The 13,105-nt window shown below is 42.8% G+C and overlaps 1 protein-coding gene across 3 annotated transcripts in view; it reads left to right on the top strand.

Moving 5' to 3' along the window:
- Positions 1-13,105, top strand: part of ehbp1 (EH domain binding protein 1) — a 151,343-nt gene that overhangs the window by 108,356 nt on the left and 29,882 nt on the right. For all 3 annotated transcript variants that reach the window (XM_073481835.1, XM_073481834.1, XM_073481833.1), the window contains 3 exons: positions 1,741-1,879; positions 2,406-2,506; positions 5,448-5,571. In XM_073481835.1, coding sequence (XP_073337936.1) covers positions 1,741-1,879; positions 2,406-2,506; positions 5,448-5,571 — 364 coding nt within the window. The remainder of the gene's footprint in view (positions 1-1,740; positions 1,880-2,405; positions 2,507-5,447; positions 5,572-13,105) is intronic.

Below are 13,105 nucleotides of genomic sequence, written 5' to 3'. Positions count from 1 at the left end.
TAAGAAACTTTTACCAAAGTCATGTATTGTATAGTCATTATGCATGTAATACTGGAAACGGCTGTCAACGTGTTATTTGAAAGCTCTGAACAATAAAATGAAAAACAACTTCTTTTTTGCGTCCATGTTGCTCCCACATTCCCACATGACACAAAATGAACACACCAAAGTCGGAAGAACGATTTCCCAACTCCTTATAGACAAATCCTGTAACTAGTTAAGTCGCACATTAACATTAATGGAACCAAAAATTGATTTGGCACAGAAGAACACATTATTGCGATTGTTACTTGTCAGTAGAAGATGGGGAGATTCATTTTATTTTTTTACGAAATTAAAACAACATCAGACTCTCAAACAGCAGAGCGAGAGAAGGCCTTTCACTTTTCCTGCAATCAGTAATTTAATTGTAGTCTCTTAAACTTTATATGCACACAAACAGTCACGCTTCCACACATCCAGGCTCTGGCCTTATAATTTTAAATGTTTAATTGGGCATTTTGTATATAGCACTTCATAAATAAATTTGCCTCGATTTGACTTGACGGGGTTTGAAGAGGCTGGTTGAAGCTGACTAATAGACAAAACAAAGTGAGACCAGACTAATTGCTGACATTGTTTTTGAAAGTCAATAATCTGAAGCTAAACTAACAACTCCCCATCTACAGCTCGTTCCCCGCCCACACTGTCTCTATTAGCTCTCCTCGCTCCACACACCCTGCTTGACTATCTCCCTCCGTCTCAAGCAGTGGAACATGTTTGCCCTAATTGTCGACTTTATTACACGTTTCGCCGTCTTATTAACGTTGCCACAACGTCAATCTTAGCCCGAGTCGGTTTCTTTTCCACTCGGCTTGGCATATTTGGAGGCCTGGTAATAAAGCATTTCTGCATGCCATTCTTGATAGTGGGAGAAGCGAGCGTGTAGCTTTTTAACACATGTTCACTTTGAAAACAATAGCGGTTTTTTGCATTTTGCATAATCTGAATATATTTTCTGGCTCGGGGTTTTGTTGAAAGTCAAGTTAATTGCCTCCTTTTTGTCTCTCTCATGAGTGAGGAAGAGAATGGGTGTGTGTGTGTGTGTGTGTGAGAGAGAGAGTGTGTGTGTGTGAGTTAGTGAGTGACTGTGAGTGGGAGTGTGTGAGTGAGGTGTTCACACAAACTACAATGTAGCTAAATATCAACGTCTACCAGATTCATCTCATGGCCTGTCAGTAGGTACATTTGCGTGCATGTTTACAAGTGCACTAATGGGGCGTGTGTGTGTGTCTGTGTGTGTGTGTTTGATCACAATAATCACAGCAGCTGTGAAATACTGAAACGGCTGCCTAATAACAGTCTGAGAGCTGATCTAAGTGGCTGTAGAGGCTCACAGAATAATAGATGAGATGTTGAGAGGCAGCAGAGTAATTGCTGACATTGTTTTTTAAAGTTAATAATATGAAGTGTAATTCAACTACAGTGATTATTTAGAAGTCTCTTTGTACTTCTTGAAGTTTCTTGTGTTCATCAGTTGTTTTACATGTTGAGAAAAGGGCAAATAAACAAAACAACATGGCTTCACATGTACTCTATTTCCTCTATTGCAACACAGTTATTTATAGCAGTTATTTGTAATCAGACACCTTTTTGCACACCTAAACCCTTCATGTGGTCCAAATACTGTATCCTCAACTTCCTGTTTGCAGCCTATTGTATTCCTGCGGCATGAATGCACATTTTCTCTGCCTTTGACAGAATAACGCTGAGGAGCTGCGAGCAGAACGGCTGCGCAGAGCGACAGAGAGGTTACGCAGTCCCGTAGTCTTCAACAAGGATTCTGCAGTCAGGAAAACACAGCTGAAGTCCTTCAGCCAGTATGTGGAGAACAGACCAGGTGGGGACAATGCAACACACACAGTGATACAAACATACACAATACACACAGTATTTACAGAAGGAGGTATATTTGCACTCAGCAATGCATGATTTGCATACATCCAATTCACACCTGAGAGCAGGTAAATGGCAGGACGTGCACAGACGGTTATCTCTGTCAAAAGCAAATAAACGCTACTTCAAATTTCCACTCTTCTTAATACATTTCAAGCCATACGAACCATCCATAACGGCAGAATAAATCTCATGAAAAAGGAGAAAAGGTTTTATGTTTAAAAAAAAAAAAAAGGACAGTTACAGCTCAGCTCAGTCACTAAAAGAACTGGAGGTTGCCTCTAAATATGATGAATTCATTGCTTGTTTGACAGAAGTATATCAATAAACTAGAAATAAGTCTTGTGATATCTCTGTGATATTCACACTTACATGCTATGAATTAAATAAATCTGTCTACTTCTGTCTGTATCTCACTGTGAATGTCTTTACTTCCTGTTTTTCGTCCTTCATGTCCTTCGTCCCACCAGAGGTGAAGAGACAGAAGTCTAATCCCGAGGATCTGAGGAAGGCTGAGGAGGACCGAGGTTCACCGACGGAGCTCGATATTCGCAGACCGTTTGAAGAGGAGGTTTGTCATTTTCTTTCTGCCACATCATACTTGTCTTTGCAGAGAGTTGTTAGCACCTTCGTTAAAGTGAGTCACACCTGCTTTATAAAGCCTTAGAGGTGAGCTTGGTAAGGTGAAATAGGGGAGTCCAGGGTTGGTCTCTTTGTACTTCCTGTTCATCTGACTTCTTTCTGTCTCTACTGTCTTGTCTTCGATGAATCTCTCACTGAGCTCTTCTCTCGAGGCTTAAATTTCCCTCCTCTTCACCTCTCACACACACACTCTCTGCTGTCCTCTCTTCTCCGCAGAGACATCCGAATATTGATCTAACACACTGCCGTTTTAATTATAACAATGGTAGATATCAGCTGCTCTGGCACTTAGAGGTGTTCGTGTGTTTGCAAAGAAGTTACGTGCCTACGTGTCCTTCAAGTGTACACACACACACACTCTTCTCAGCCTGTGTTTGAACTTCCACGTACAAAGAGTGTGTCTATAAGAATGCTATTATTTCAATCAGTGTGTGTGGGAGTGTGTGTGTGCCACTGGAGACCATGGGGTGAATCTCTCTTCCCAAGCAGCCCTCTCCTACCCTCGACCCTGCACCCTCCACCCCAGTCCCATGCGTGCCCACACACACACACACACACACACACACAGACACCCTCCTCCTCCTCCTCCCAGTGCCTGGGCCCCAGGGTTAATGGGTGTTCAACCTTTCCATTATCCCGATCAGCCAAGAATTACCTGCTGAATGATGTTTGCATTAATATAATATATATGGTAATTTCCCTCCTCTTAATTACGGCTGGGCCGAGCGCGGCAAGGGGAGTGGGCTGATCATGTGTAAAATTGATTTGCCAAGGAAAAATATGGTGATAGAGCGAGAGCGCGCAGGGGGGAGGAGGGAGGGGGGAAGAGAGGCTGCTGGGAATCAACACACATTCACACAAATCACACGTGCACAGAGGTACACACTCAAACGCTGGAGAGAGTACAGGGGAAAAAGTGCTGGCCTGGGTGGAATGAAAAAAAACTTTTTCTCTCCTGCTCACTAGTTCTCCTTCCCATTAAGAAAAACGAAGTGCATCAGCAATAAAATGGAGATATTTTTTCGGATGCATCCTCAGTAGTGAATTTGAATAAACATTTCTCCTCACTCAGAGGAGTTTCTCCTGAGAATAGCAAGCAGTCAGGAGACAGAGGTGAAGAGGGGTCAGAAATGGAGTGTGTATTAAGTGCATATGGTTATAGAGTGATGGGGGTGTGTGTGTGTGTGTCTAAGTACATATAGTTATGGATTGGCTGGTGTTTGTGTGCATGCAGAGTTAGGAACGCTCATAATGATATCATAATAATGATCTTTATTTATGTTGAACCTTTGTTAGCAAGCTTACAAGATGCTTGCACAAGTAAAATGATGCACTATACAGAAAGAATAAAGTTAAAAGAAACAACATAATGCTAATACACAAAGCAAGTTTATTTAAATAGCACCATTCAAACACAAGGCAATTCAAAGTGCTTGACAGAGATATAGACATGCGTTGAGATAAGACATTAGAACATTAAGAAAATGTTATAATTGCATTTAAAAGAGAATAAAAAACAAAAGCAAGCAAATAAAAAGTTACGGACTAAAAAGAAGTTGTGAATCTAACTTATTTTAAAGCCTCAGAAGACAGTAATGTTTTAAGCCCTGATTTAAACGAGCTGAAAGTTTTAGCAGCCCTCGGGTTGTCAGGAAGCTTCTTCCACAGGTGGGAGGCATAGAGACTGAAAAGTTTTACAATATAAAACAAACAAACCAAAAATCATTATAAAAAGACCTAGCCCCACCAAAACAATGATAAGAAACCTACATAAACGAGAGATAAGAATACAAAAACTGGAATTTCGACTCGATCAAGCCTTAATAATTTAAAAAGCCTTTTTATTAAAGTGAGTTTTAAAATGACATGTAAAAGTGGTTACTGCGTTAGCAAAGCTGAGGTCCTCGAAGGCTGTTTCAGCGTCTTGGGGCTTGAATAGCAAAGGCCCGGTCTCCTCAGCTTTAAAGCTTTAATGAAGAGCTTTAAAAGTTTATTAAAAAGTTTTAAAATGATGTCTACTATGATGTTTACTATAATAAAAAATTATCATTTAAGATGAAAAAGCCAAAGCTCAGAGGGCAACAGTACAGTAGAGGTGTTGTTTACCTTGGTGACGTGTAGAAGGTAGCCTGCAGGCTGCAGCTTTTCATCTCACCTGTTCATTGCGGCTGCTGCTTTTTGTTTACTGATCGAACCATTGATCAGAATTTCCTTACTCACCATATTTTCATCTGTAAGGAGGTAAAATGAACCAAGTACACACAGACACTCTTTAGAAACCGGTATAATTTTAAGAGATTGATACAGCCTGTTTGATTTTTCTACTTGATTTTGGAATTTGCAGGCTTCACTACAGCCCTTCTGGTTGAACTTTCACTTCCCTACATGTTTAGGGCTGGTTATTATAGGTTATTAAGAAAATTCCTGAGAACTTGCAAGTGTTATCTTGATTGTTTCACATGTATTAAGATTTACGAAACAAGAGACAGCAACAGTTAGTCATTATTCGTATTTATTAAAGTAAGCTTCTCGAGTGAAATTCTCTCTCGTTTTATGCATGGAAGATTTGTGGACACACTGCTCATCTATTCATACATTTTCACTCTTCTCCACCCTCTGCTTTATCTCTTTCATTTCTTTTTCATTCTTCTGTTTTTTCCATCACCATTACCTTTCTGCGTCATTCCATTTCTGTATTTCTCTATTCTCCCTCATCCTGTCTCATCCCTCTGTCCTTTTTTCTCTGTTTAATGCTATATCGCACTACTCTTCCTTTTCTCTCGTAACCATTCTCTCTCTCTCTCTCTCTCCCCCTCCCTCTCTCTCTCTCTCTCCCTCCCGCTCTCTCGCTCTCTCTCTCTGGTTGACAGAAGGCGTTCAAAGACACCAGTCAGTATGTGGTTGGGGAGCTGTCTGCACTGGAGAGCGAGCAGAGGCACATAGACGCCCGAGCAGCTCGCGTGGAGAAGAGGCTGCGCTATCTCATGGACACAGGTACCCCAAGCCCAATTACACTGGAAAAACTGTTTTGGCAAATTGAGCGTACGCACGCACATACACACGCATGTGCACTCAGGGAGTTTGTGTGTGTGTGTGTGTTTATGTGTGTGAGAGAGAATCTTTGAAGCCTCCCCCCCCCCTCCCTCTCCCCTCCCTCTCGGTTGAATGTTGCACGACGGAGCGCTGGGTGGATATGAAAGGAGGGGATGGAGGAGGAGGAGGGTGGAGAAGGGAGGGAAAGGGTGGGTGGGGAGGGAGAGAGAGGGGGAGTGTGTCTCGGGGATGGGAGAAGAAGGGAGACCTCTCTGGGCTGGGGTGATAAGGGAGCCCTTCATGGGGGAAACGATAACTGGGTGCGATAGCGGAGCCCCAGCCGAAGTCTCCGCTGCAGCCGTTTGCCAGCCGCGGCCCCAGCCAGCCAGCCAGCCTCCACACTATTGAACAGTGCGCTCAGCCATGCACGGCTACACACATACACCCTCCTTCCCCTAGTACATATCTGGCCTTCATTGATATGCTGTATAAGGAAAGACGGGGGTGAGTTAAAGGGAGGAGAGAGGGAAATGTTAAAAAAAAAAAAAAAAAAATCACGAGACAACACAACATGAGCACTGACACAGTTCACAAATCCACGACAGACACACACAAATGCTTACACACCCGCGCATACAAAGTGCAATCTGGTTTGGCGTATGGAGCCAGATTCGGAAGGTTTTTATTTAAGATTTGGCCGGGGGTAAAGCCTTGTTAAGACATGAGACAGTGTGCCGAGCCAAAAGAGGGGCCTTGGCTCCGTTAAGTCCCTAACTGAAATTGGAGAATAGCATCCCATTTGTGATACTAAACCATCCCATTCCTCACCAAAGAATGCTGCTGGAAAAAAAAGACAACATGGATCCAGGAAGTGTAAAAATTTCTATGTTTGCAAACGTTTTGAACGTGTAGCTACAGTAGTAATTTAGTAGCAGCTCTCATGCTTTTTTCCTGATCTATCAGTACCCACCTCGGTGGATTTAGCCCCTAAAATCCTAAAAAAGCAACACAGGAAGGATAGAAGAGGAGGTTTTTAGAAAAAGGAAACTGGGGCGGTGGGATTTGCGCTCACCTTCCCCATCCCATTTGGGTCTTGATATCGAGACTATCTCCCCTCCGTTTGTTGTGTTCACTCTCCTCTTTTCGCCTCCCTCCTGCCTCTGTGCCCTCTTCCCCTGTCGGAGCGCACGCCATTGTGTCAATCTGAAGGGCTGTTTTTTCCTTCTTCTTCTTCACCCACTGATAAACCAGCCGCTAGCCAGCAAGACGCCAGGTTATTTACTTCCAAACACCTTCAGCCATAAAGATTTCTCTTTATATAGTTATATAAATATATATATACTTGGGTCCCCTCCTGAAAAATATGATTCACTAGAGAAGGAAGAGGGTGACAACAGGGAAGGCGAGGACAAAATAATAAAAGGATATCACGAAGAGAAAATTCACCTTGGTTGCTTTTCACCCCTTCATAATATCAGTGGGGAATGAAATCGAGAAAATGTGGTTTCCACACATCAACATACTGACGACTCGGTGATGTAGTACAATAAATATTAGTGATACGTTATGTATTATATACTTTAAAAAACCTGTAGTTTTCCAGTGCTATATTTGGTCAGTGGTGCTTATAGTTTTCTTTAACAGCAATAAATGGCAGCCATGTTTAACTGTGAGGCATCAGTCAATATTTAGGGCTCATTACAGAATTGAAAACATGCACCATCAAATTAGTACCAATTCCACACTGGCATTGCTTTTCAAAAATCTGAAAAAAGTTGCCGCATGATTTTGAGCCCTTTTCTCACTTCCTGAAAGTGTATTTCTGTTTCCATATCTCATTTTGCAGCACTTATCCCAGAGACTCATCCAATAGGTTATGGATTGTGCCTGTAGGCCGAGGTCTGGAGGCATCAGAGCGAGATGCGCCAGTGACAGGTGGTAACTAAAGTAACCTTTATCACCTCGGCAACTGAGGTCACCTTTCTATAGGCTGTCATAGATGATAGATATTTCTCTCTGGACCCAGAATGTCTGATTGAAGTTCTGGCTGATTGGCTGTAAGCAAAACATCCCGTATTGATCCATCACATCTGACTGGAGCCTGTACTTGGGGACATAGTGAGAAATTACCACCAGCTAACAGCAATTGTTGATATTTTCTACTCTCCCAGCCAATGTCCAGAGGTCCTTTAATGTCCCCTATATCTCATTCGATGTCTGGTTAAAGTTTGGGACAGATCAGCTCTTTCCTTGGATGGCAATTAAAGTTGTGATTAAAGTTCAACAGAACCTGCTGTTCACAGGCTTATTTAGTGCAAGTTGTTGGCACCATAAGTGTACACAACATGTATGCATGTTGGACACTTTTTTTTTTATCTCCTATGACTTCATGTGACCTGATACCTGGTTGTGAAATCCACCACCAACCTTTATCAACTTCCTCCACTAGTCTTGTGTATCTGCCCAAAGTAAATGGGACGAAAACACCAATATTTTCCCTGCACTTGTAATAATGAAAGTACTGCACTGAAATTCTGTCTTTTCCTGCTTGTCAGTTCGAGCACAACTTGTGCATTTGAACTACATCACCTGTCACACGAGACAGGTGTGTTTTTGCACAGCTTCTATGTTTTGACATCATCATAATCTATGTCTCTGTTTGCAGAAAAATCATATTTTGTCCAAGTAAAGTTGACTGAGCATGCAGGCCTTTTGCTTCACACATTAGCACACAGTTCATCCATTAACACCTGGAAGCAGCCCACTTCTTTCTTCTTTCTTCCTTCTTTGATCTTTTGTTTATGAAATACCAAACATGCACAGACTTGAGAGTTGAGGTTTTGAGAGCCTTTCTTAGAAAGGCTCGGACAGAAATAAAATTCAGCATCACGCTCCGCTATTTTAATTGAGCTGGACTTCAGATGTGATCTCAAAGGAAGATTAGATAATGAGGAACTCAGTGGATGTATTTAAGAGAGGAATCCGTCGCTCTTATTCATGTGATGAGAGATCACCTCTTAAAACAAAGTTTCCACTGAAAGGTTAACGGTACATTAGAGTTTGGTGTATTCTGAACAATTTTATATTTTATCCACCTATTTAAGAACGTGTATGTGTGTAGATCATATCTAGAACTATGTGTAGTTTGTTCATACACACAACTGACTCTCTAAGCAGGGTGGATGTCATAGCAGTGCATATGATCATATGATTCAGACCTCTTGAGGTAAGTTTGGGTGAGCTCAGTGTGCAGCGGTGCTGTGGTAGCGCACAGCGCTGCAGGACTGATGGGCAGATGTGAACAGACAGACCGACTGACCCATGACTGATTGTTCATCTCTCTGCTCTAGCAGCAGAAAGCCTGGGAAGATCCACTGAGCTCTGCTGGTCCTCAGTAGTCCCTTCTTTGATATCACATGCTTTGTCATTCCCTCGGCTGTGTTTTTCCCTCTCTTCTCTAAGTAAAGAGTTTGTCTTTCTGCTTATATATGCATGTGTAATGTTTGCCACAAGGAATGAAGTCAATTGTTTTATTCTTCCTGTTTTAAGTTTTTGTTCTTCCCATATCAGTATTCTTTTTTCTTTTTTCTCGCTTTGTGTCTTCCTCTTACGCTTTTCTTTCTTAACCCTCTCTGTCTCTCTGCATCACTTTTTATTTGCTCAGTTCCTTTTTATCCCTGTGAATCTTTATTTCTGTCTCCTTTCTCTCACCCCTGCTCTCTCCCTCCTTTTCCACACATCTCCTCCTCTCCTCCCCCTTCTCTCCCCCGGTTTGGGCACAATGCAGCTTTCTGCGGCATTTTCTATTACGCGGCGGCCCTCCCCAGATGAATCCCAAGTAATTGGGGTGGTTAATTTATTTACTCAGAGGCAGTTCACAGCACATTAAATAATAGAGATAATTGAACAAGAATTGTCAAGTGTCTTCTGATATCAGACACATTACAGGAGGGAGTGTGCATAAAACTCCATTTCTATGCCCCCATTGTTTATGGTAATTAAGTACACAGATTTATTCCTTGGTTGCCTTCCAAGCTTATGGCAAGCGCCATTGTTGTCTTCTATTAATATGTAATCAGTAAATAGTTTAATTTTCTAATCTGCGGTTGGAGAATTCACTTTCTAACAACTCTTAATTACTGCTGGGCTCTAATGAGTCTCGCCATGCCGACGCAGCCAGCCAATCAGAGGCCAGGCCCGGGTCGGGGGGGAATTTGAATTCCTGCGGCGCCCCCCCTCGACTAATGAACTTGTTATTCTTGCACCACTGGGAGCACTGTCCTTCACACATGCAACATTAGGAGGACGTTCACCTCCTGCAACACACCCAACATTTATAGGAGTTTATTGATTAAATGAGAACGAATATTAGTGCATTGGTGTATTCATTACACATACGTCATTCATTTTGCCTGGCTGTCCTAAAGATGTAGTATAAAACTTTTTTAGTACGATACAGCCAACACAAAGAAACAGCTTGAATGGCTTGAACTTTTGATGGCGTCACTACCATGCTAATTTCCATCTGTGTATTTATACCTATTCATGTAATGCTTCTGACCTTGGCATTGTTAGTTTTCTAAAGGTATTGTTGCTCAGAAAAAAAAACATATCAGACACTCCTTATTGAAAATTCAGCATGAGGTACGAAGAAGCATTCAAATGCGTCATGTAGCCGTTGTAGAAAATCCCCTGGCCCCATCTCAACCGCCCCCTACCTGGCCCCTGCACCTATTTACACACACCTCCCATTTCAAATAGCTATATAACCCGCAACAATGGACGCAATTATCCAAATAATGGCACTTAGCCGCACCGCAAAGCTGCCTCTCACCTACTGCGCATTTGATAAGAGATAAACAAGCAGAGAGAGGAGAGAATGAGTTTTAGCTCTCCCAGATTAACATATGTTTAAAAATTGCACTCGAAGCCGATAAGATTGACACAGGGTTTTTATGGCGCGCGCTCCTTTAATCTGCCTTTGTGTCTGCGAGTCGACGAGAGGAGAATGGCACAAGGAGGGATCCAGCAAGAGCTTAATGTACTTTACACATGCAGCCTATCCCCCTCCGTATCTGAGAAAGGGACAGACCGGACTGTCAATGCCTTCACGTTGGAAGGGGATGCGGGTCTTGACTTGGCGTGGAGGATTGAAGAATGTGAACGGCTTAAACATCAACCTGTGGCTCTAAACCCTGAAGCCCTGCAGGGACATTTTGATACATCTAATTGTAATTTTTGTTTTATTTGCCATTATCAGGGATTAAGTGATAATACTCTCATATCTTAAAACTGGAATCTGCAGATGATTTAATTTATTTTCCTTCATTTAAAGCCATATTCCAGGCTGCTAATGTGTTCTCCAATGGCGATGGGGTGCAGGCATCATTGTCAGAGTGTTACGTTTATATTTCCTTAGCACCGAATGAGCCGGCCTCTCACTCTTTTTCCCATGCCTGTCGTCCTAATCCAGCATTGTGGCAGCATCAGCTTATAGTTTGACTAAAGATTTAAGCTGGGCTACGTGAGTGGCATTGGGACTCTCACACACACACTCACATATACGCATGCACATCAAGCCCTGCTTGTCTTGTTGCGGCAACACAAACAGCGTGTGCAGCTTTAAGTATATTATCAGGGCCAGTTCTTTCACAAACGTATTGCTGAAGAAGCTTAACATTAATTATTGTAACTTTGGGCAGATTACATCCGTGCCCGCCTTGTAAGCGCAGGCAGACTCATCTTGACCTCCTATACGAGAGCTTAAAGACACAAGAATGGCATTTTACCAACTTTAATGGGATAACCAGTCTAATCTTTCAGCACTGACAGAAGAAAAAGTGTTTAGACTATAATACCCTCCCCAGTTCACAGACTCAAAGATGGAGGCAGAGAGGTTTTGGTGTTGGCTCTAATCAGTGTTGGCTTTGTTTTTCAGGTGCTACATTTTTATATCTGTTAGTGTAAGAAAAAAAAATGTTTCGTCAGTGCACTTCTGAAAAAGAATCAAGTAACATTAAGCTTCCAACAAGGCTCAACCTCCTGAATCTCCCAATAAAGGCAGACTTGAAAATAAACCCAGGCTATGCTGAAGGCTTGTCTATTGTGTGAATTGTGATTGAAATTGTTGAGCAGAGAGATTGCGACTATTGTTTATCCATAATCACAGACCCCAGCTCGTAAGCTAAGCTCATGGCAACTGAGATAGACACAGCCAAGAGAAGATGTGCTCCCTTTTTTGAAGCCTTTGGTCATTTTCTTGTTGTTGTTGTCAGGGTTACGAAAAGAGCACTCACTTTCAATCGAATGGTTTTGTATCAGACCACGGTGGAATGTGTTTGTGGTCATCTTGAATTCACTTCAGGAGCAAATGCGCCGTTCTTCCCTATGGGGAAGAAAAGAAATCTTGGGATCACTCCTTTAAAACCCATTGCCTTTTTCGTGCCTTTGAGGGGACAAAACAAAGGATTTGAGCTTTTTGTTTTGTGTGAAAATGTGTGTGTGTGTGTGTGTGACTCCAAGGTTCAACTGGGTCAGAACACAGATTAACACCCCCCCCACCACACACACATATACACTCCCATTCCCGCTCATGCCCTTAATCTCCTCGGCCATTTGAATGTTTGAGCAGCAAAACAATTTAATTAGTCAACTTGCAAGGACTCTGCACAAGCGACCAATTGCTGAGCTCCTGCCTCCCATGTGCTTTCTGTTTTCCTTCCACCCCCCCCCCCCCCCCCCAACCCCCAGTCCAGCACAGTGACACCACCCTCACTCCCAGATGTGCACCGCTTCTTTTTTCTTTTTTTTTTCTCCCCCACTTCTTTTCTCCAGCGCGGTGTCAGCCTTTCATACATTCTTTAACAGTGGGGATGAAAGGGGGATTTTTAGGAAGATTAGGGAACGGGATCCTCTAGGCATTGTCTGAGAATCTTCAGATAAAACGAGCTGGGTGGATGGAGTCAACGGGAGGGAGGGAGGGAGGGAGTTTGTTGGGACGGAGGCGAAGGGGGTGTAGCTGCTCGCCACGTCCCAGAAGATGCACAAGTTAAATTTGTAAACTAGAGCAGGAATTATTGTGGCTAGTTCTCATTTTTTCCCCCGTATCATTCTGTCTTTCTTCCTGATGATTTTGTCATTTTCCACGCTTCCTCTAAATCAGTTGAAATTGTCCTGCCTGGGCCAAGCACTCCTCCTTTCCACAGCCTGCCAGCGATAGGGCCGATTAACATTTTCAGCAGAGGGGTGAGTAAGTGGGGACGGTGGTGGTGGTGGGGGGGTCTGTTGGAGAGAATTGGGAGGTGGACAATGGCCGCTTATGATAATCTGCTCTTTATTGGAGCATCCCGCCAGTGCTTTCATCAGCCGCCTCTCTGCCTGAGACCCCATGCAGCAGCCGGTCCAACAAACCGTGCTGCAAGCTGCCAAACACATCGTCACAGACATACAAACACACAAGCACTGAATACACAAGTTACACTTTAACAAACACACA

This window comes from Pagrus major, chromosome 15, assembly GCF_040436345.1.
Source record: "Pagrus major chromosome 15, Pma_NU_1.0".
NCBI lineage: Eukaryota > Metazoa > Chordata > Actinopteri > Spariformes > Sparidae > Pagrus > Pagrus major.
This window is presented reverse-complemented; position numbering and strand designations above follow the sequence as displayed.